The 23,256-nt window shown below is 48.1% G+C and overlaps 1 protein-coding gene across 2 annotated transcripts in view; it reads left to right on the plus strand.

Annotated features, from left to right (window-relative positions):
- The window catches only part of SLIT3 (slit guidance ligand 3), a 593,416-nt gene that overhangs the window by 544,735 nt on the left and 25,425 nt on the right, over positions 1–23,256 (plus strand). For both annotated transcript variants that reach the window (XM_049647813.1, XM_049647814.1), the window contains exons 22-27: positions 168–239; positions 862–933; positions 8,973–9,044; positions 10,803–10,966; positions 13,190–13,314; positions 19,211–19,308. In XM_049647813.1, the coding sequence (XP_049503770.1) occupies positions 168–239; positions 862–933; positions 8,973–9,044; positions 10,803–10,966; positions 13,190–13,314; positions 19,211–19,308 (603 nt within the window). The remainder of the gene's footprint in view (positions 1–167; positions 240–861; positions 934–8,972; positions 9,045–10,802; positions 10,967–13,189; positions 13,315–19,210; positions 19,309–23,256) is intronic.

The following is a 23,256-nucleotide window of genomic DNA, read 5'->3' on the forward strand; positions in this document are numbered from 1 at the left end:
CGATTGAAGAAATCTTGAATGAAAAAATGAACATTTGGATGAATGGGTGGGTAGGTGAGTAGATTGGTGAGTGGATGGATGGGTAGATAGATAGATAGATAGATAGCATGCACAAATGTGTGAAAGTTGCCACTAACAGTAAAGTGTTACTCTTCTATTTGTCCTAGTGACCTGAGCAACAACAGCATTGGTGTGCTGACCAATTACACCTTCAGTAACATGTCTCACCTGTCAACCCTGTGAGTACAATGGGGCACTGTGTTCAATATGGGCCTGGCAGTCAGTGGCCTGGGGCCATCCTTTCTCCCTGTCCCCTCAGGTGTACGTTCTCTGCTCTAGTGATCCTCTGGGCTATGGCTGCCCCCATGTAGAGCAGACCTTAACCAGCAGAAGGAAAGTAAAGTAGGTCAGAACTCTACTGTCTGGGCAGTTAGAGAGGAACTAACACCTAATTACTTCTGAAGAAGGCCCTCTTTAGCTTACCTTCTGTGATTTGTGAATTTTCTTTCCCAGTGGAGGGTTTCCCTACACAATTATATTTTGCTCAGATCCATTTATTTCCTATTAGCTCTGCACATTGTGAGCACTGACCATTTGACAACAGAGGGAGGTGATGGCAAAGCTGGTTAGGAAGCCAGCCTGCTGTGGAAGATGAGAGGAAGCTGGGAAAACGAAGCCAGAAGCCAGTGAATGTCCTAGAGTGGGGGAGGGTGTCCCCCTTCCCTTTATTGTTGGGAGGCTTTTTGTCAAAATATTAAAATTGGGAAGATAAAGAAATCATTTGCTTTGAGCGGTCCACAGTGTGGACCGTACGCCCATATGTATGTGAGGATAGGAATGGCCGTGTGTCTTTGTCCACAGGATCCTGAGCTACAACCGGCTGCGGTGCATCCCCATCCATGCCTTCAACGGGCTGCGGTCTCTCCGAGTGCTGTGAGTACCCAGAGCCCTGAGTTCGGCTTCTGCTTCACCATGTAATAGCAGGCGATACTCAGCACAGTTCCCACACACACTTCCCCAACCCGGCACTCCTACTGGCTCAGTGGGGTGGGGCGGAGGGGGGAGGGCAGAGAGCCAGCTGCTACCACTTGTGGACCTGGATCAAATCACAAACCACTCTGAGTTTCTACTTCTTTCTGTGTCCAGTGAGATCACTAGCACCTCCCTAGTGAGGATTAGCATATGCAACTGTATTCTGCACCCTAGTAGAGCACAGTGTGTGGCTTATGGCCACTATCTTGATGATCATTCCACTGTTGGTCCCTCTGACTTTAGAGCGGCAGGGTAAACACTGTGAAACTCTGCAAGGAAACCAAACGCATCTATCAGAGGTCACAAACTAGAAGCCCAAAGACCTGGCTCAGCTCACAGACAGCTATTACTTAGCAATTGTAGAGTTAGTTGGCTCATAGAGTATCTTTTCAAACAAGCAGTTTGGGGGCACCTGGTGGCTCTGTGAGTTGAGCATCCGTCTCTTGATTTCAGGTCAGGTTGTGATCCCGGGGTTGTGGATCAAGCCCTGCATAGAGCCCTGCACTGGGTTCTGTGCTAAGCTTGAGGCCTGCTTGAGATTCTCTCTCTCTATCCCTGTGCCTCTCTCTGCCACTCCTGCTGTCTCTCTAAAATTAAAAAAAAAAAAGTTTTAATAAGTTGCCAACAGTTAAATATCAGGAGGCTTCTCATACAAAATCCTAATTTCTATTCTCTCTTAGAAAATGGAGAGACCTGGTCATTCCAGGGCTCCCATCTACATTCTTGCATGGCTGAGCAGCCCTGCCCCTTTAGACCAGACTATGTAGTCTGCAGCCTCCACAACTGCCTCCCCATCACCTTATGACACCTGCCTCACCCTGTCCTACACAAGGTAGAGGACAGCCCACTGAGGCAGATGAGCCCCAGCAAAGGCACGATGACCATGAAGTCTACCTGCTTTTCAATCATGGCTCTGCCCCTCCCTAGCTGTGTGTCTTCAATAAAATCCAGATGGTAATTACCTCACAAGGTCTTATAATGATTAAATGAGATGCTGTATATAAAGCATTTAGCGTAGCTCTGGCCCACAGTAAGCACTATAAATATTTGTTTGTTATTACTGTTATTTGTTATTACCTTGCAAGAGCAGGAATGGCACCTCACTGCCACCCCCAACCCTTGGTCCTGTTGTTGCCTGATTTTTGTGCCTTCTCATCTTGAACATTTTGTCGGGAAAGGAGGATTCTCTGGATGATATTCCCATGAGAACAGAAATGCCACTTTCTGTGGCCGTTGCCTCATATAACCCTTTGCAACAGTGCTGTAAGACTGAGGGGATTAGGCCCATTTTAAAGATGGGAAAACTGAGGTCCAGGTTGTAACTGGCCCAAAATCCAGCAGTCAGGAGCTTGCAGAATCCAGCCTCCTGACTCAGAGCCCTGGACCCTTCTCAGGACCCAGTAGCAACCAGCAAACAGCACCCAATGAGCCTGTCCATTTCAGAGCCTCCAGGCTGGTGTGATTTATCGAAGCCCACAAAACACTGGTGTCAGCGACAACTCCTGCCACATGTCATCTGCGCTGTTATTAAAAATCAATTCTCTGGAGGCAAAGAAGTGCCCGCGCTGACAGTGTGCAATCTGTTATTGTCACTTATTTATTATCCACCTTCTCTGGGGAGTTTGAGAATGGAAACATCAGCAGAACCATTTCCCTGTTTCCAGTTGAACACAACGGGAGATGGGCTTGTCTCATTGGCCAGGGCTGAGGCTGGACCTGCTCCCCCCTCCCACTTCCCACCATCCTCCCTTAGTCCCACCTTGTCTCCCATCCTGGTCTTTTGGTTCTGTGCATGGGTTTGCTCCCAGGGGCTGGGCCTGGGACCCGTGTGTATATGTTTGTGGTTAGAGAGGATCTAGCGGGGCAGCTCAGCACGGAAAAGGGAGGACGGTGGAGAATGCTCGCCTGTCCATTTGTCTGGTCTCCCATGGTGTTGGCATGAACACCACCAGGTTTTCTGCTTCCTAGGCACCTTGTCCGCCGTGTTCCAGATCACTGTCATTAGTCCACCAGGAGCACACCTCAACATACCATGTGCTTGTGCTTGCTTCTTGAATTAAGAATTAGTAGGCTTTTAGCATCATCATTTTAGAATCATGGGCTCTTAGAGATAAAAAGGGTCTTAGAGGCCCTCATTCCACCCACCTACTTCAGTGGGGAGCAACTATTTTCTGCATAAAGGCCAATTCAGGAAAAATAAAAATGTTTATGGAGTACGTTTCTTTTATGATATTTGTATCCTTTCTCCCAGTAATTGCACATCTAGGAATTTATGCCTAAGAATAATCCGATATGAGGGAAAGATTCTCTGTGCTAAAATATTGGTTGCTCTGTTATTTTTAACCTCCATTTTAAATATTACCTACAAGTGCCACAGTGGGGAAATGCTTAAGGAAAGCATAATGCAGCCAGTCAGTGAAAGGCAATTATTAAAAGAGGTAAAGACGAAAACTAGATAGCAGTGTGGGGAAGTGTTGACCACATGGCCTTATGTGGAAAAGTAAACCTAATTTTTTACGTTATAATTATAACTTGCATACATTTATAATTATGAAGTTCTAAAGGAACATAGGAAACTTTTAAAAAAATCATTGATAGCTAACTGCTAATGTGAAGTTATTTATGTAATAAAAGAAGGCAAAGTTAAAGATGACTGAATATAGTAGGATAGTCACAATTTAGAGGGTTAGGGGGGAAAGGTAGGTTTTTTTGAATCAGTATCTACAACTGCGTTTGAGCATTCGTGTATTCTTTTCTCAATTCTAAAGGGTTTCATTATTTCAGTGAAAATTTCAGAAATGACCAGAGGTCAGGGATGCAGGCAGTTTGGGATGGGGGAAGAGAATGAGTATCAGGTTTAGCCATAGACAAAGGCCAAAAAGTATTCTAGAAAGACCTGACATTTAATAGTGAGTGAGTGAGTGAGTGAGTGAGTGTGTGTGTTGGTGAGTAGATATGTATGAATACATTTCTGAGACAGGAGGATTATCAGGGACCCCTGAGTACAAAACATTGGGTGAAAGTATGTGAGATTTCCCAGTTTGCTCTTAATCTAAAAAGAGCTAGAAGGGAACATTCTCAGGGACATTCTAGTTCTTCTTTTCAGGGATCTGTGTGTTCCCTGATCGTTGCCCCACACCGAGCCACATGCCTTGTGCGTGTGTGGTCCCAATTGTCACTCCCCAGCCCCAGCCACAGGAGGGCCACCTGGAATCAGTTAGCTGTGGGAGGGCTATTTCAGTGTGTGCTCAAGAGATGTGGGGTGGGATTATCATTCATCATCCTCAGTATTTTTAGCCCCTCATCCCTGAAGTAAGATTGTGCTTACTGTTTATGTATATGGGGCTGTTCATCTCTCCCTGCTCTACCGATCGCATGGATCCTCCTTACAGCATCCCTACAAAGGGCTCCATTGCCCTTTGCTTGATTATGTTTAGATACCATGAGCTTGCTCCCTTCCCAGATAATCCCACTCCATTTTTGACCAGCTGTTGAACATTAGACAATTCTGGTGAGCCAAAAGGTGATTCCTTAGGGACTTAAACCCTGGTCCCGGTTTGGCCCTTTGGTGCTACCAAAAAATAGAATTAATTGTGAATTTTAGAAATGGGAAGTGAGTGTTAGAAATTATCCTATCCAACCTTACATTTATAAGGTAAGGAGACATACTCAAAAAGGTTTAGTGACTTGCCCACAATCATTCACTTATTTTCTAAATGCCAATTGTGGGTTCAATGCTAAACACTAGACAGGAAAATAATGAAACAAGTTCTTGTCCTCAGAGAGCTCACAGTCTAGAAGAGGAAACAGACAAGTATATAAGCTACTGCCACATATGGCCATACCTGTGGGAGAGCCATGGGACCCAGTGTGGGCCCTCAAAAAGGCTTTCTGAGACAAAGATGGTAATCACCACTGACATATATTAAACCTTGACCGTGTACTACATACTGGGCTACATACTTTAGTTACATTATCATATCATATCCACTTTTCATATCAACCCTATGAAGAATGTACCACTATTAGCCCTATTCCCCAGACGTGGAAACAGAGGCTCAGCAAGGTTGAGTCACTTTGCCAAAGGGATGTAACCACTACAGAGTAAAGTTGGGATTTGAGCCCAAGACTGTTGGCTCTTAGAATCACTGCCCTGAGCTTGTACTCCCAAGGCTGAGTCTGCGCAGCCAGGGAGAGTTACCTGTGTGATGGGAGTGGAGAATATTCTAGGCAGGGAGAATATAAATTCCCTAGACAGAGTCCCTGAAGTCAGGAAGGGCATGTGCACAGGGACCACAAGGAGCTACAGGTGTGGCTGGATGTGGCTTCTGGGAATGGGAGCAGGAAGCTGTGCTGCAGACATGCCACAAGGTGGGAGCAGACGCAGGGCTGGACCCTGGTTTCCAGCTCCTAGCCCAGTGCTCTTTCCACCACATTCCATCCTTCCCACCAGAGATTATCTCTTTTCGTTGCCACCCATTTCAGACTTTTCTTGAGGATTAGAAGGATGTGGCCCAGAGACGCCTCTGATGAGAATTAAGGAATGTGGTGGAAAGACACCTGAACAGGAAAGGTGACAGGCACGGGGTCACTCTGCCGAAACCCAGTGTTCCTCTTCTCCAGTCCTGGAGTCTGTCACAGGACATACACGCTGCATAGCTTCAGGCTTCCCCTCTGTGTGTGGGGAAGGCTTTGAGAGGACTAGTCCCAGAACACATCCCAGAACCTAGAGGGAGGAGTCATGGTGACCTTAGCCATGGCCACAGCTCACGTGAAGGAGTCTGCATCAAGTACAGGCCCTGCATGTAGCCCTGCGCCATCTGAACCACTTGCATTGTGTCTTTTAAGCTTCACAACTAGCTTATGAAGCGGTACGTTAGATCCCTTCCTGGCTGAAGGATAGGAAAATCAGCTCAAACCACATTAGGCATGAAGAGAATTTATCAAAGCATATTACTGAAAACTTCAGTAGTAGATATTACGTTCTAGGGCTGGGTGCAGGGACTTCCAGTGGTATCAGAAATGTGCCTCTTTCTGCCTTTCAAAACTGCCTCTGTCCTAATAGTTCCAGAGAAAGTCCCAGAAATATCTCACTGGCCCACTTAGGTCACCTGCTCAGCCTCAAACCAATCTCAGTGACTGATTGGGCTGACCTGGGCCATGGTTCTGCCCCTGAGACCAAACCAGTTGGACTGAGGGGAGGGAGGGGTGAGTCCCCCTTGGAAAAGGGAGGAACTGTTACAGAAGACAGATTGGTGCCGATTAATCCACATTCCTAAAAAGATATCTACTGCAAGTGGATCCTGAGAACTCCCATTTTAGAGATGAGAAAACTAAGGTACAGAAAGATTGAGTCTGTTGAATCAGATAATCACACAGCCGGCAATGACTCACACCCAGGAGGTCTCATCCAGGGTCATTTAACCCTTAGGAGTGACCTAGCCCGCTGAAAAGAGACTTCACCCACCCCAGCCCACATCTGGGATGAGGATCTTCCCTGCCATCTATCATACACACTGGAACGCCTGTGCAATATGCACATTCTGTGAGCACCTGGGGATTCAGAGACCCAAGGTTCAGGCAACCCAGAATTAACATGAGATGGTTCTGCCTTCATGTTGCTCTAAATGATGCCCTCATCCACATCCCAACATTCCCAAGTTTGCTTTAACACCTATTAAGAGTCAGCAGGGAAAAGGAGTCCCAGGCGCTTGAAGATGGGTCATTCTGAGTTGGAAATTGCTTGCCATCACCAGCCCCATGAGGTGTAAGGGGAAAGGGGAGGAAAAGCAGCGGTGGGGGAGGGAGGAGGGAGTGCTTCCTGGGAGGGAACCTTTGTCCCACTTCCCTGGCATCCTTTAGGATGGTGGTTGGACACGCAAGAGTCTTTCTTTGGGGGCAAACCAGGAGAGAGAACCTGCAGTGTAGGCAGATTTCTTTTCGCGTTGTCCCAGTAAATTACAGCTCCAGTTACTCTGCAGTTTATGGAGATCTCAGCGGCTCAGCTCGTAATAAATGGGAGCGTGACTTACAGGAGTCACAGCGCCAAAGCTGCCTTTGGGTCATTTGGTGTTTTTAAATTAGGGCTTCGTGCCTCTCCAGGGGCCCAGGCCTCATTCAGAAATGATTAACAACAGGGCCGGGTGCATTTGCCAAACAGCAAGCAGCCATGAAGTCATCCAAGCTAATAGCAGGCAGGAGCCGGTGTGATTCATAAATAACCACATGCATTCGAGACTAAATGATACTGATAAGTGTTAGGAAGTACTTCTAGCTCCTTCTTACGCAGGCCGGTGAGAAGCTACCTCCAACACTCTCTAGAGGACTGGTTACCTTCTTCCTGCTGTCCTGGGGAGCGAGAAGGGCAAGGAGCTTAAGGTGATGAGGATGACAGCCTGGGACAGCTAAATGTGGTCCGGAGGACCAAGAGCATCAGCATCACCTGGGAGCTGGTCAGAAATGCAGCGTCTCAGGCCCCACCCCAGACCCACTGAACCAGGGCCCCTGAGAATGGGTGTCAGGAATCCACCCATGTGTTGGCTCCAGCACTCAGTCTGTGTTACATGTAATTAAGCTCCTGTCTGTATTTCAGCTCAAAACCCAGGGCAGGCTAACATCAGCCAAAAGGAAAACAAAAGGACAGATTCATTAGTTATTATCCTGTTTACACTTCCCCAGTCAACTCTAATCACCCCTTTGTTTTACTAGGGTTCCTTCACAGCACAGGGGACAGTGAGCAGTAGTCACTAAAGAAGCCTTTGAGTGTCTATGAATTTCACCTACCTTGCATTTCACAGCTCAGACCCAAAGTGAGTCATCGGTGTGGGGATATTTTTGTATGCAGTTGAGGCTTAATCCTTCAAAGGAGGGTATAATCCATGAATTGTGGATTTACTAGCATTGTTACTTGAGCACCGGAGCAGTGTTCATTTGGTATTTTTCTTGTGGACATATTCTCCAGGCATTTATTGGAAGGGCAGTATATGCCACCACTTTGCAAGTGAGAATAGCTCCCGGCCCCTATACCACAGGGTGGAGAGAGGTATAATTAATACCAAGTAGGTTGCCTGGCCCCTTGGACACGCAGTCAGAAAATGCCCTCAGATGCACACAGTGCCAGATACATACGTGTGTGGCCCAAACCCTTCGCCATAAAGATGAGGGTCCAGCCCCAGGCAGTCTTCCCAGGACCTGAGTGCTCTCCCCATCTATCACCTAAGCTGGGATTGATAACATTTCTCAATCTTCCCAGAATCTCTCTAGGTGAATATGAAGGGAACTAATTTATTGATCTGGCTGGGCCAGACATTCTTTGAGACCCTTTCACAAATATTGATAATGGTTGGTCATTCAGCGTGTAGAAAATGCCAGACTTTATATGGATTAATGCACCCACAACCACCTTCCATGACAAATCTTTTTACTTTTATTCCCGTTTTACAATAGGAAACTGAGGCACAGACAGGTAAATAACTTTGGCCACAGTCACACAGCTTGTAAGTGGCAGAGTCAGGATTTGAACGCAAGCAGCCTGGTTCTAAAACATACAGTCTCAGCCAGTTCTTCACATTCTCTCTCAGATGCCTCCGTTGGGTATCTCTCTCCATGCTTCAGGTGCAAAAACGGAGGCTCGGAAGAGTAAAGTTAACTTACCTAATGTTCCACAGTTAACAGGGGCTGGTTTCTGATTCCATCCCAGGCCTGTCAGATTCAAAAACCCATCCTCTTCTTTCCCACACCCTCTACCCCCAACATCCCACTGCTGAGCTGGGCATGGAAACATTCACACACCTGCCGAGAAGGAGGACACACCCCCCACTGTGAGCTTTGGGGCTCTGAGCACAGCTGAAAGGCATCTGGGCCAGCCTGGGACCCCAAGAATGTACTGAATTCAGAACTGTTACTGGGGGGTTAACCTATGACCTGTGTTTCTGCTTCAGAACCCTCCATGGCAACGACATTTCCAGCGTTCCCGAAGGCTCCTTCAGTGACCTGACATCTCTTTCCCATCTGTAAGTAGCCATATTTCTGCCTGGTGTGGATCCATTCAAAATGCAATATCATTAGAGTGCCAGAGATGATGCTGTGACTGCTAACATTTCAGTATTCATTCTTTCCGTATGCATAGGGTATGTTCCATGAAAATGTGCCCACGTTGTGCACGTTGTGTGTTCTCTACTTCAGATGCCTTCAAAGGCATCATCAATTATGTGAACAATGTAAATGTTTAATAAGAAGAACTAACATAAAACTCTTACTGTGTGATAAACACTTTAGATGAATTATCTCATTTACTTCTTATAGCAATAAAGCATTTTTATCCCCTTCTTACACAGTGAAGCTTAAATGGAGAAGAACCAAAGAATTGGTCCAAGGGTCACACAGCTAGTAAGCAGCAGAGCCCTGGTTCCAACCCAGGTCTGCCTTGGCTCCAAAGCACATATTCTCTGCCACTCTGCATCAGGGATTCTGTCCCCATTGCACACAGGGGAAACCGAGGTCTGTAAAAATTAGGTGTTACAAACCTTTGCCAGGAACATTTCTGAGTCTATATGTATACAGCTCTATGTATATTTGATTGTTTTCAGATTGCATGCATATATTGTGATACTGATACATTATGCATACACCTTATAAAACATCCAAAAAATAGAAATTCTAAATGATACGATTTTTAAAATAAGCAAAAATCCTTGTATTTTCTCTCTGGACACCACTGTTGAGAGGTCTGCATCAGCCCATGCCGTCCCCCAGCTGTGCTTTTTTAAAGCTAAGTGGTGTAGCTGGAGGAAAAACTTGCTTCTACCCCCTTAGTTTCTGTGGCTGGTCTAAGAATTAGACAATTAGACTGACATAAGACAGAGCAACCGAAGAAAAGGATATAAATATATTTAATGTTTTTATGTGTATGTGGGAGTGTTCAAATGGAAAATGAAGACCCAAAGAAGCCATTGGACCCCAAAACTTATATACTTTTTTATACAAGGAATGATAAATTGTAGGGATGTAACAAGACAAAGGGCCTTGGGCTAGGGCAGCAATTGTGCAGCAGTGACTAGGAAATATATGGAGAGGGACCACTGGAAGGTCAAGGTTATTTGAGCAGGTTGGTTTGGCCTGATCCATTTTAGTATTCATTCCCAGTCTCTAGTGATAAGAATATTTTTCCCTTCTTGGTGCAGGGAGGGCATCTTTCTCACAGGAAACTTTCTGACTTGCTTTTAGGTAGAGACAGGGAGGTCAGAGAGCCCCTTCTGCACCTGCCATTTTTCAAGTACCTTTAGCTTGAAATAATCAATATGCCAAAGCAGCATATTTAGGGGTGGAGTGCTCTGAACCCTTTCTGTGGCCTGAAGCTTCTCCCTAGGTTGCTGTGTATCAAAGCCTTCTCTGAAGAGTGCATCCTTCAGTGGACCCTTCAGTAGGGCAAGGGAGCCAGATAATCAGATGGCCAAAGGTCCAGAAGCATCTGAGAGGGGCTAGGATTGGATTGAGTTGAGGATTAAATTTTACCGGAGTACATGAGAGCAAAACATTTTTTTCAGAAGTGGGAGGGGGTTAAGCAGGGTGGAAACATCTGGAGGGACTGGAAATACAGTCTGGAGTCACTGACTTTGCCCCAATGGAAACTCCTTCTCTGCTGGTCCTCATGTCAGATACCCCCAATCTAGTCAGAGTCTGAAAATTCTGTTTCTCCAGAGGGCCAAGAGTATGGAGCCTATGGGCCAAGCTGGGCAAGGGGGGCCCTGACTTCCTGCTCTGCCTCCTAGGGCGCTGGGAACCAATCCACTCCACTGTGACTGCAATCTGCGCTGGCTGTCAGAGTGGGTGAAGGCAGGGTACAAGGAGCCTGGCATCGCCCGCTGCAGTAGCCCTGAGTCCATGGCTGACAGACTCCTGCTCACCACCCCCACCCACCGATTCCAGTGCAAAGGTACATGCTGACTCTCCCCCACCTCTCGAGGGGTCTGCTCTGTCTCCAACAGCCCACCAGAGCTGGGTGTCTCAACAGACGTGACTTCTAAACCACTGCCCTGTCTCTTCCATGAGCTGCACAGAGAGACTCAGGTGCTGTTATCTCCTCCAAGTTTCTCTGCTGGCGTCCCTACATGCTCCTCTCTGACTTCATTCTCTATATCATTTTGCACAGAGAAAAATCTTTAACTTGCATTTTTTGCACCCAACATTCTTAAAGCCTAAGCCTTTTCCCATTTTTACTACAGCAAGCTTTAGGTACATGAGATTTTAACTGACAACAACAAACTGCTACTGGGTTTTTATGTGCTGGACATCATTTTAAGCACTTTTTTGTGTGTTATTTCATTTAATTCTCACTTTCCAAGTATTTATTCAGTTCCCCAACCCTCTCTGGGTTAGACTTCAGTATCACCCTTATTCTTAAGAATGAGAAAGCTGAGGCTTACTGAGGTTAAGGGACTTCTCAAGTCCACAGTTAGGATGATTCCAGGTCTTTCTGATTCCCCTGTACCTACTTGTGGCCACCAGGCTTTAATAATTCCACCATAACGTCTTTAGCCAGTTCCTGGCCCTGAACCTTTAGTCTTCACTGGGTATTTCCAGTTGTTTTCTTACCACTGATGCATAAAGGTCTTTCTCTATTGAAAATTATTCCTTAGATAAGATTCAGAGAACAGAAACTACTGAGCCAAAGTATGTGATCATTTTTAAGGTCTTTACACATATCGCCCTGCCATTTGGTGTCTAAAAGAGGGTTATAAACCACTTTATGCTCCCAGTAAGCACCATTTGAGTGCATTTTTCACCAGACTCTTACATTATTTTATCTCATTTCATCTCATTGCTAATTAGATAGGTTTAAAAAAGTATGTCTCCTATTTTGTGTCTTTGCTTATTGGGGAAACTGCATTTTTTTCAAAAATTTACTTTCCATTTATGTCATACATTTGTCTGGTAGTGTCCTTTGCCCATCTCTTAGAGCCTTGAGTTTATTTTGATTTATATATATACTTTTATTACCCTATAAACTTCCTGTGTCTCACATTTCTGCTTAAAGCAGGAAAACATTCTTTTGGCTTTAAGATAATTTTTCATTTTCTCCTCCTGCTTCCAAGTCATCTCACTTGATTGATGCTAAAGAGGCCCAGATCAGTCTAAAACAATGTTTCTCAATCCTAGCTGCACATTTTGGAATCACCTGCAGAGCTTTTTACTGGTTCCCTGGCCCAACACTCCAAGTTTTGATTAAATCGGTGTGGGGTACAGCCTGGCCGTGTTGAAGATATTTAAAAGCACCTTCGCTGTTTCCTCTGTAAGGTGACCAATTCATCCCGGTTTGGCTGGGGCCTTCCTGGTTTTATCACTGAAAGTCCTGTGTCCTGGGAATCCCTTCAGCCCCTGGCAAACAGGACAGATAGTATCCCTGTTCTAATGGAAGCCAGGGTTAAGCCAGCTTGTACAGATTCTTAGGCCATCCTTTCTGTTCACCCGACCCACAAACGGTCAGACTTGCCCTGAGGTCATTCTCAACCCAATCTCCAAAGCTCTGTTCAAGGACCATGACCTCCACCCCTCCAGCCTTTGTAGCTGAAGAGAACAGAACATTGTCAAAACTGTCATAGATGCACAGTGTGCCTGAGCACAGTTTACCATCTGTCAACAATATCATTGCTGTGTCTTTTGGGGCCACTTCTTACTTCCTCCTGCCAGTCAAGGGTTCCACAAGAGGGACTTCCTATGTGTGTCTTTGGCCCAGGCACCCTGCCTTCCTTAGCCTAGCATAGACTATTCCATGGGGAGGGGTGTTTAGGGGCAGAGGAGTGGGAGGTCCAAATGGAGCCTGGGACCAGAGCTCCCCGAACATGAAAAGATACACAAGGGGTTTCTAATTATGGTGTATTGTTTATAGATTAGCTCCAAAATCGGATCAGGCTAATTACAGTAATTTATTTGACTGCAGAAGTGCTTCTGAATGATGTCCCACTGTGATTTTTTCCTCACTGGACAATGGCTGCATTAATGGGACTCAGCTAGACTGGATGGTGCTGGCTGGGGAGCCACCCTCTGTGTGTAGAGATGGAGAGGGGCCGGCAGCTGGCTGAGGAAGGGGCCAGAGAGGAGGGAAAGGGAGGGAGGGGTGACAGTGACCTGCTACCAACATCCTGGTTTTGCTGTCCAGGGCCAGTGGACATCAACATTGTGGCCAAGTGCAATGCCTGCCTCTCAGACCCGTGCAAGAACAATGGGACGTGCAGCCAGGATCCTGTGGAGCTCTACTACTGCACCTGCCCCTATGGCTACAAGGTAAGATAGGAAGCCCCGCCCCCACCATTCACGGCCCAAGGAGGGCACTGTGCCCTGCTGACCCTCCCTTCTCCAAGGGCAGCCTGGAGAACTGCATTTCACAGGTCACTCCAGAGTGGCACTTGGCACTTGCCAGTAACACTGCTATTCTACTGGTGGGGGCTGCCCAGTCATGTCACACTCATGCAAAACACAGAGAACCCCATCTTGGCAGTGACACTCTAAGGAGGAAATGTAATATTTATATTTTCCTTGTTAAACATGAGGAAATAAGTCTCAGAGAGTGAAAATGCTTCCAAGTAGAGGCATCCCTTGAACTTACTATCCTGGCTTCCTTTCAAGGGGATTTCCAGACTCTCCCCATCCCCTCCCTAACTCTGCCTCAGGAGGGCCAGTGCTGAAAGTGGGTTCCAGTTTGAGAAGCGACAGGGATGAGGGATTGAAAGGCCTGGGAGCTGCCAAGCTAATGCACTGTTGACAGGCTCAGGTCATCCAGGAAGGGGATGGAGACCCTCGTTCTCCTGGGTGTCCTCCCCAGAAATCCAGGCTAATTCCAAAGCAACTTTTTTTCCTTTCTTCTCACCCAACACTATCTATCCTAAGTCCCTACTAACATCTATAGAGTATGGACTACATGGCCAACAATCTGCTTGACATCCTATTCACCTTTTCTTTTTAAACACCCCTTATGAGGAAGGCTCATTACTTCCCATTTATAGATGTGGAAACTGGGCCTCAGATTGTTGAAAAGGCTTGACTCAGTGTCTCAAAGCTCATAAGCAGTAGGGTTGGGGTAAGACCAAGAGCTATATGATTCCAAAGTCCCCACCTTTACTCCTGGATAGCCAAGCCCTCCGCTGTGGCTCGCTGGGGTCAACAAAACAGTGGTTCACTCTTCCCCAGGACCTTCCCAGCTTCCAGCCTCGCCAAGGCACCCATCCGCATACAGTCGGCAAGCCAAGCATTCCAACACCACCCCAAAGCCCATCTACTGCACATGCCTAGTACAGGCAGAGCGGGAGGGAGCTGGATCACTGGTCTCCTGTCCCCAAGGGGACTTGCATGTGTAGTGACAAGCTTGAGGGGCAGAATCACTCTGGGGAACAGGGCTCCCTGGTGGTTTTTCAGCTGTAGCTGTGCCTCCAGCAGATAGTGTCACAGTGCCACCTATGGGCCTGCCACAGGAGAGCCCAAGGATTCCCTTTGCAGCCAGCCAGCCAGACGGCCTTGCCCCAGGCAGCCACCCCAGATCCATGCATCCTACATGTGCACACGCACAGACATTGCAGGGGAAGTGTAGAAGTGAAGATACCATACTCAGGAGGCCTAGCTCCTCAAACCCACTTGTATTAATTCAGTGGAGAAAACTCAGGCTGTGGAATTATACAGAGGGCACATGTGAACTCCAGCTTTGCTGTTTACTAGCTATGTGGTGATGGCCAGTGGCTTTGCCTCAGCCTTCCCGTGGACAAACCAGGGCCTATCTCACGGGGGTGCTGTGAGAATCAAATGTGCAATAACATATGCAAGGCACCTAGGACAGCTGTTCAGTATGCACTCTGTACACTGGCACATTGCTACATCTCTCTTTACCCTTGCATGCTGGTCCTGATACCAGGATGTGGATGGGCCGCCATTAACAGGCAGTATGCTGCTGGTCTCACTAGGGATTCTCAGTCCATGACACTGTGAATTGCCAGAGATCATCAGTTGCTCTCCTGGAACGGTGATATGTGCATTTATAACATCCCCAATACCATACCTATGCGTCGACTGTGGATCAGGCACTCAGCTGGACATTGGCATTTATTCCCTTCTCTGAGTTGTATAATGAACCTTTGAGGTGGGCGGGATCATCCCTATTTGAAAGATAAGGCCACTCGTTCAGACTTTGCTCGTAAGATTCTGAAGGTCTAGCAGAAGAATCTGAACTGAGATTTTGACCTTTACGAAGCTGTCGGGCTCATGCAGGCCTGGAGTACCTTAAGGAGGAGGATGATAATGGTGGTGACGGTATGTGATGGTGATGATGGTGATGATGGTGAAGGAATATGAGCAGCCAGCATTTACTGAGTGCCTATTACATACTGACAGTATACTAAACAAGGTACAAGCATTATCCTGCATTCTCCTCATCAGAGCCTAAGGAGACAGGTCCTAAAATGACTTTAATTTTCCAGTTTAGGAAACTGAGATAGTAGGTGAGGGAGTTAGGATTCAGAGCTCAGAACCAATGGATTCCAGAACCCATGTTTTTGACCATTGTATTCATAGTCCATTGAGAAGCACCATGAATGCAGGGTCCCTAGCCATTTGGGACCTAAGTCTCCAGAATAGGGAAAGTAGTTTATGCTGGTGGAAAGAACACCAAGCAGAATGGAAAGAACACTGTGGAGCTTGTCCCTACCTGACTGTATGGCCTGGGACAACTTCTCCTCTCCTCCCCGTATCAGGTTCAATCTCAAAATGCAGCAGGTAGAAACGAAGAGGTCCTTTAACCTTTAACCCTGGGTTGCATCATACCCCCTGCTCTGCATTTATTCCCTGGCTTTCCCCTCTTCCTGGATTGGAGCCCACCCAGGCAGAGTGACTGAGGTAGTAAGTTCTGGGTGAGTTGCTAAGTTGACAATAATCACCAGACACCCACAAAACCAAGTTCAAAGTTCTGGCATTTCTCCATTTATTTCCAGATACCGCAGCGTTTCCATTGACTAGCTGAGTGACCTTGGGAAGCCACAATATTATCCAAAACAGCATGACCCCCACTGTTCAGTGTTTGGTGGCAGCTACTGGTCATCTATAATGGCAGGCTTTTGTGAAGCAATTTGAGCACATTACCTCATTTAGCACCCTCAGTCACCTTCTGAAATAAGGTCTGTTAACCTCTTTGGGCAGATAAGGAAACTGAGGTTCAAAAAGATCAGATAACTTACCCGAGCTCCCACACCTAGGGAAGCACACAAACTAAACCCAGAGCCCTCCTCTCTCACAGGAAAGTCCCCACACTCAGTGCTCCACTAGGGACCAGGTCCCTCAGAGCCTCACTCCCCACCTGGAGATGTGAAGCATCACACTCACCTGCAGAGCTCCTAGAAGGATTCCGAGTGTCATGTTTGTGCTTCGCCCGCCTTGGTGCCAGGATTCAGTAGGCATTTCACAGAGAGACCTGTTTTACAGCTGTTTCGCTTTGGGGGAAATAAGATGTATGTTTGGGCTCGTTCTTTTTCAGCCATTTAGCTTCACGTGTGCATGCTCAGCGTCTACATGCAGTGCTTCTCACGCTGTACTGTGCGGGAGAACTACCTGGAGGTCTTAGTAAATGCAGCTTCTGATCCATTAGATCTGAGGTCAGGCCCAAGTTTGTACCTTTCTAACAAGCTCTCGGAACGCTGGAGCTACTAGCCTGAGGACCACACTCTGAGTAGCAAGGTCCTGGAGCAGCCCTCCTGGCTGTCTCAGAAAGAGGTTTCCAATAGGGACAGCTACTCCTCGGCTCCTTTAAAAGAAGCCAGAAGCCCCAGCCATGTCCCTGTCTCCCACCTTCCCTCCCTCTCTATTTCTCTCTCTTTCTCTATTTCTCTCTCTCCCATACACACACACACAGCAGTGGGGACCAAGGAACATCATAAATCTAGTCGATTTTAGCAAAATGAGGCTGAAGAGAGTTGAATTGAGCTAATTAGCCAGGTTTGAGAATGGTGATTATTTGTCAAGGACATGTAAGTGACAGAAATCCTTACCTCCAGGCCCATTTAGCACATCATCAAGAGCTATGGTCTGCCTCCTGGTTTCTGAGCTCAGTATAAGTGACCCGAGTAGACATCACCAACCCCACCCCCAGGGGAAGATCCCAGCTGCAGTCCCTGATACTCAAGAGTTCCCCCAGAGCAAAGAGGCTGGCCCAGGCAGGGGCCAGGGAGGCCCTGCCTTGACTTGATCAAGTTCTCTTGTCCTGATCTTCGTGGCTCATCCATCTAACACACACAAAAACTCCTGAACAATTCGGTACCAACCAAATGCCTGAAAAAAAGTCTTTTGAGCTCCCACATTCAGCCCTGCCTCAGACCCCTGTAGTAATCCTCCTCATCATCATCCAAATAGCTCTTATTTAGGTTGCTACCATACATGCCTTGTGCTTTATATATGTGTGATTTCTAATATTCATTCCATAGGGTAGGTATTATTCCCATTTTACAGATGATAAAAACAAGGCCCAGAGAGAACTGGTAGTTTCCCCAAGGCACACAGCAGCCAGACTGGAGTGTGTGCTCCAATGTGCTACCCCTGGAGCCCATGTTTTGAGAGGGCAGCATCAGTGACCCAGCAGAGGGGTTCCCAGTGCTGGCTCTGGACTGGATGCCTGGGTTCAGCTGCTGCCTATTCCACTTAACTGCTGTGCAATCTTGGACATATTAGCTCACTTTCCAAGTCTGCCTTCCCAATCTGAAAAGGGCAGTAATAACAATCCTACCGATCGCATAGGGTTGTTGTGAACATTATATGTGATTGTGAATATAAAACACTTAGCGTGAGGCCTGGAATGGAAAATGTTCTCAATAAATTGAGAATGAGTATTGCAGTTTCCGTTGCACGCAATGACTTTGTGTAAGGGATCCTGTGTTGTTCTGGTTTAGGATAAGCCCAGATCCCACATCAAACTGCATTCTCCTCCCCCTCAAGAAAACTCTGGCCGTTAGCTGTGAGGGGGCATGAAGGGAGTCAAGACAGACGTGGCCATGCCTCCTGGCTGCTGGATACTGCAAGGGCTTCAGGGTTGGAGACAGTAGGGAGAGTCGTAGGCCCAGTTGGCAGCGACCTTCGAGCCAGGGAGCCCAGCCCCACTCCGTCACAGGCACTGGCAGCAGCAGAGGCGGGAAGAGGATTTTCTCAAGCAGATGGCGAGCAGGTGGTATGGCAGTGGGAGGGCTCCCGTGATCACCCCCGCCTGGCATGGTGCCCACACCAAGTCCACAGCCCAGAAACAAATACAACGGATGCCTCCCCAGACCCCGCAGGTCCTCTAAGGGACTGCTTGCCAAGACTTGGGTGTAGCGCTGGTGTGTCGGTCCCAGGGGAGGGGGGAGTTAGAGCCAGAGGGCCAGCGGGCTGCTCCCCGGTCTTAATGTCCACAGCCTCTGCCTTGGCCTCCCTCCTCAGTGCCTTCATCTTCACTGTCCTTCTGCCTGGCATGCTCCTCCCCACCTACTGCAGTCGACTCCTCAGCTGAAACGTCCCCTCCAGAGGGGCCTGCTCCAGAGGAATGCCACCCCACACAAAATTGTCTGTCCCAGAGGTCCTCAATCTGGCCTAACATTAGAATCGCCTGCAGAACTCTAAATACCAACACCTGGGCCCACTTCCAGACCAATTAAAGGTAGATCTCTGTGGAATTGTCACCCTATAGGGGCAAGGTCCTCTGGCCACACTTCAGCCCCAGCCCTCCCTACTCAAGTTGTGGATTATATTGAGGCCTCAGTGCAGCTAAGAGTACCGTGTCCTCTGCTAGGTAGCTCTGTGAGGTAGGCTGAGAGTTAAAGGCTTAGATGAGGTCATGGCCAGCCAACCAGGAAGAGATGAAGCTGGAATATGAAACCAGGTTTCCCTGTACCCAAAGCCCATGCTCTTGTCCTGCAGTTCAGGATAAAGAAAAGGATGTGAATTCCAGGAAGTAGGGAAGCTGGGGCCTGAACTCCTGAGTTCTCAACCTTCTCTCAGTGTGGAACGGCCAAAAGCAAGGGCCCCCTTTGGCGTCCTCCAAGCCACACAGCAGAGGCCACAGAGAGGCCTTCTGCCCGGCCTCATCCCAGAGGACGCTGGGAACTCCAGGGGGCCTCCTGGTCAAGGCAGCCACTGAAAGCCTCCCTAACCAGGTGCTTCTCCCTTTCCTGCTCCTCAGGGCAAAGACTGCGCTATGCCCATCAACACCTGCATCCAGAACCCCTGTCAGCACGGAGGCACCTGCCACCTGAGCGAAAGCCACAAGGATGGGTTCAGGTAACAGCTCACCCTTGGGCCTTCCCTCCCTCAGGGGGCTTTATAGGCAGACCACTGGGGCAGGCTGATGCACAGCTGTTCACTGAGGGCCTACTGTGTGCCCACACTGTGCCAAGTCTGTTATGCAGATCATCTCAAGGCTCTTCCCACCCTGTAAGGGAGCTACTGTGATCCCTACTATACAAATGATAAGATTGAGGCACCAACAGGAGCTATCCTTTGCCCACAGTGACACAGTTAGTGAGCGTTCCTATGGGGAATTCAGAGAGTCTGTCTCCAGAGCCAGGAGGATACCAAGGGAGGCTAAAGCTGCTGGCACAAGTCAGAGAAGGATGGCATGATGGCCCAAGCCCCCCCCCCCCCACCAGCAGAATGGCAATTCCACCTCTGTTTCCTGTGTGCTAAAAACAATGATCATAGGTGATATTGACTGCATGTTCATCATGTGCCAGGCACGAACTAGCCGTGCAACCTCTAATTTAAATGCTCACAATGAGCCTACCCACTGCGAGCTGGTACTATCCCCACTTAACAGATGAGGAAACTGAGGCACAGAGATTTACTTGCTCTAGGTCACATATCCTGACACATTCCTGGATCTTCCAACCCCACTGCTTTCCTCCCAGGAATTCAGAGCTCAGGAAGAAAAAGGGATAGAAGCCACTTACGTTTTCCCCATCCCTGTCAATTAGGTGGACTTTCGAGGCCTCTGCCAAACCTCAGGCTCCCTTCCTGCTTCCCACCCTTCCCAGCTGTTTTCACGTGCCCAGCTTGCCGGCCCGTGGCCCTGGCAAAAACAGACCTGTGGAAACTGGTTCCTTTAGCACCCCAGTGAGCGAGTGGGTCAGGCAGTAAAGCAGGGGCACCCAGTGCAGAGCTGTGTGTGGATGTCTTAAGCACAGGTTGCAAACAAGTAGCAAAGGCACTCTGGGTGGGGGAAGGAGGGGCTGCTGTGCCATCTGTGAAAGAAATCAGGTTCTGGGCCCTAGTTCTTCCGACAGAGCCCAGCCTGCCCCCGTGTCCACCTGCCAAGCCAGCCCCATCAAACTCTGGCTCTTAAAAAGTGAAATAAATTCAAGGCCAGGTTTGCTTTCCTGCCTGGAGTCGGCCAAACTACCCACTCCCACCTTCTCGCTGGGAGCAGGGGTAAGGAGAAACCACACAGAAATTTCACAGAGGTGGCCACATGGCCCCAGCCAAGAAACACACCTCCAGGGTAAAAGCCTGGCTCTGCCCACCCTGCCCAAAGATGGAGGTCTGCAAGAGTGAGGAGTGCCCCCTGCAGGCGACTGTCTCTCCCCTCCCTGTCCCCCTCTGCATGTGCCCCCCTCTCTGTCTCTTTGTGGGGTATCTCTCTTCATCTCTGGAACTGCGGGTGAGCAGAAGGATCTTTCCTGGTTTCTACCTTCCGTTGTTGAGATTTGAATGAACTGGAAATACTTTTAGAATTTAATTTTCGAGGAAAAGGGCCCAGATCTACAGGATTAGGGAAATGGGGTAGAGGATTAAAGCAATGAGGCCCACATGCTGGGGAAAGCATAGTTTGTGTGGGCCTGCCAAGGGGCAGGAGCACTCCCCCTCACTAGGTTAGCACCTGATAGGTTGGCAAAGGGAGGGACACCTGTCAGGGAAGCTTTGCTCCCTTTTTCCCTCCTGTGTCCGTTTGCTGGGGCTGCCATAACCAAGCAGCACACCAGGGCGGCTTGGACCAACAGAAATGTATTCCCTCACATTTCTAGAAGCCAGAAGTCCAAACTCAGGGTGTCAGCAGAGCCACACTGGCTTTCAAACCTGTAGGGGAAGATCCTTCCTTGCCCCTTCCTAGCTTCTGGTGGTGGCTAGTGATCTCGGGCCTTCCTCACTGCAGTCTTCATCCTCATGTGGCATTCACCCTGTGTCTCTGTCTCCACATGGCCATCTTACAAGGATGGCAGTAGATCTGGGGCCCACCCTACTCCAGTATAACCTCATCAGAAACGACATCTGCAAGGACCTTATTTCCAAATAAGGTCACATTCTGAGGTGCTGGGGGTTAAGACTTCCAGATACCTTTTTGAGGGGACACAATTCAACCCATAACATGTCTTGTGAGTGATAATTTTGGAAGTTTCACCTACCTCTTCATCAGATGCTTTGCTCATCTTGATGCATTATCTGATCACAAAAAGAGCAAAGACTGACAGAGCTGGCCGGGCAGGAGACTAAGACAGCCCCACAGCTCACTGGGTGCCCTTGGAGTTTCCTTGACAACCCCCAGCCAAGGTTTCCAGGGAGGGCAGAGGAGACTTTAGTCTCCTTCCCTCCCTCTGTCTACTCCATGAGCAACCCAACCCCTAAGAGCCATCTGCATCCCACTTTCATGCAACCCTAAGACTTTGGGGACAGCCAGAGTAACTCCTTTCAGGAAAATAGGCAACACTATGGTTACAGAACCTTAAAAACCTACTGTCCGTCCAGCTCTGAAGAAATCGCTTTTCCTGAACTTCCAGGGTCCCTCCTAGAAAAAAGAAATACATCATTTTGCTCCACCCCAAGAGCTCAGACCGAAGAACCTTTTGTAGAAAACATGACACGGTGAGCACCTGGGTGGCTCAGTCAGTTAAGTGCCCAACTTTGGCTCAGCGCATGACCTCACGGTTCCTTAGTTCAAGCCCTGAATTGGGGTCTCTGCTGTCAGCACAGAGCCTGCTTTGATCCTCTGTCCCCCACTCTTTCTGCCCCTCCCCTGCTTGTTCTTTCTCTCAAAATAAATTTAAAAACTTAAAAAAAAAAAAAGAAAAGAAAATGTGACATGGTTTTCAGGTTGTAGAGGAAAGGAGGTTAAGTAAGATTCCAGAAATCCACTTCCTATTAGTTTAGTTTTATAGCTAAATCCCAAATCGGAGGAATCTGTAAAACAGAGAGGCCTGGAATTCTGGGCCCAAAGCTGGAACGTATGTTCGTGAATGGGGTGTAAATCCCTGACCAGGGGGCTGGGCCACAGAGAGAGTAAGTAAGTGCCTGCAGCTCATTTAGTCAGTATTTGTCTCCCGCGTGCCCCTTCCTAAACTCCCCTGGCCCCTTCTCATCTGCTCAGCTTTATCTATCCTGACTTAGTTTGCAGGCCTAATCCTGGGGTGTGGCCAGGGTTGGGCAGAGGATGCAGGAAGTTTGAGGTTTATATCTAAGAGCTGTAGCTCTCCAGATCCTCCCACCCCATCCCCTTATCCGGAAGAAGCTGGAGGGAACAAAGGCATGTCTGAGAAAGGTTAAGGAGGCTGAGTGTGGAAGTCATCTAGAACTGAAGCTAACACATTCTGAGTCTTTTCTATGTACTAGGTCTCCTCCTAAACCTTTTACTTATATAATCTTCTTTTATTCCCCACAACCAACCTGGAGGTAAATGATATTACCCTAGTCCATAGATGTGGAAACTGAGACACAGAATTTAACTAATTTTCCTAAGATCGAATACCTAGTGGCAGACTCAGACTTCATTCCCAAGAAACTCGGCTGCAGATCCTGATCTTGGCCACTTTGTCCTATTCCTGTTCAAGGTAGAGAGGCTTTCCTGGAGTAGGAAGTCGCTCAAAGGGGGGGTGTTTGTTATGCCCTTTATCCCTTTGTCTACAAACCACTCCCTGGAGAAGAGGGGAAGGAAGACAGCTGGAGGAATTTAAAGTCTCCCGGGGAAAGCACTTCCAGCTGGGGGGATGGTGAGGGGGCATTGCTGGTGAGAACTCCCCAGAGCTAACGCAGCCATCCTCGGCCAGGGGAGATGGAATTCTGCCCAGAGATAGGGGTCTAGATGAAATGACCTCTCGGGCTCCTGAGGGTCTTCCTGCTCAGGACCCCAAGGCTTCAAGTATCCAGAGTGCTGCCTCAGACCTCCATCCAGAGAGAAACCTGACTAATTATATCCCCCCAACATTCTTTTCTGCCACTCCAACCCCACCCAACACTCCTTAC

The sequence above is a fragment of the Panthera uncia genome (genome assembly GCF_023721935.1).
Source record: "Panthera uncia isolate 11264 chromosome A1 unlocalized genomic scaffold, Puncia_PCG_1.0 HiC_scaffold_17, whole genome shotgun sequence".
NCBI classification, from domain to species: Eukaryota; Metazoa; Chordata; class Mammalia; order Carnivora; family Felidae; genus Panthera; species Panthera uncia.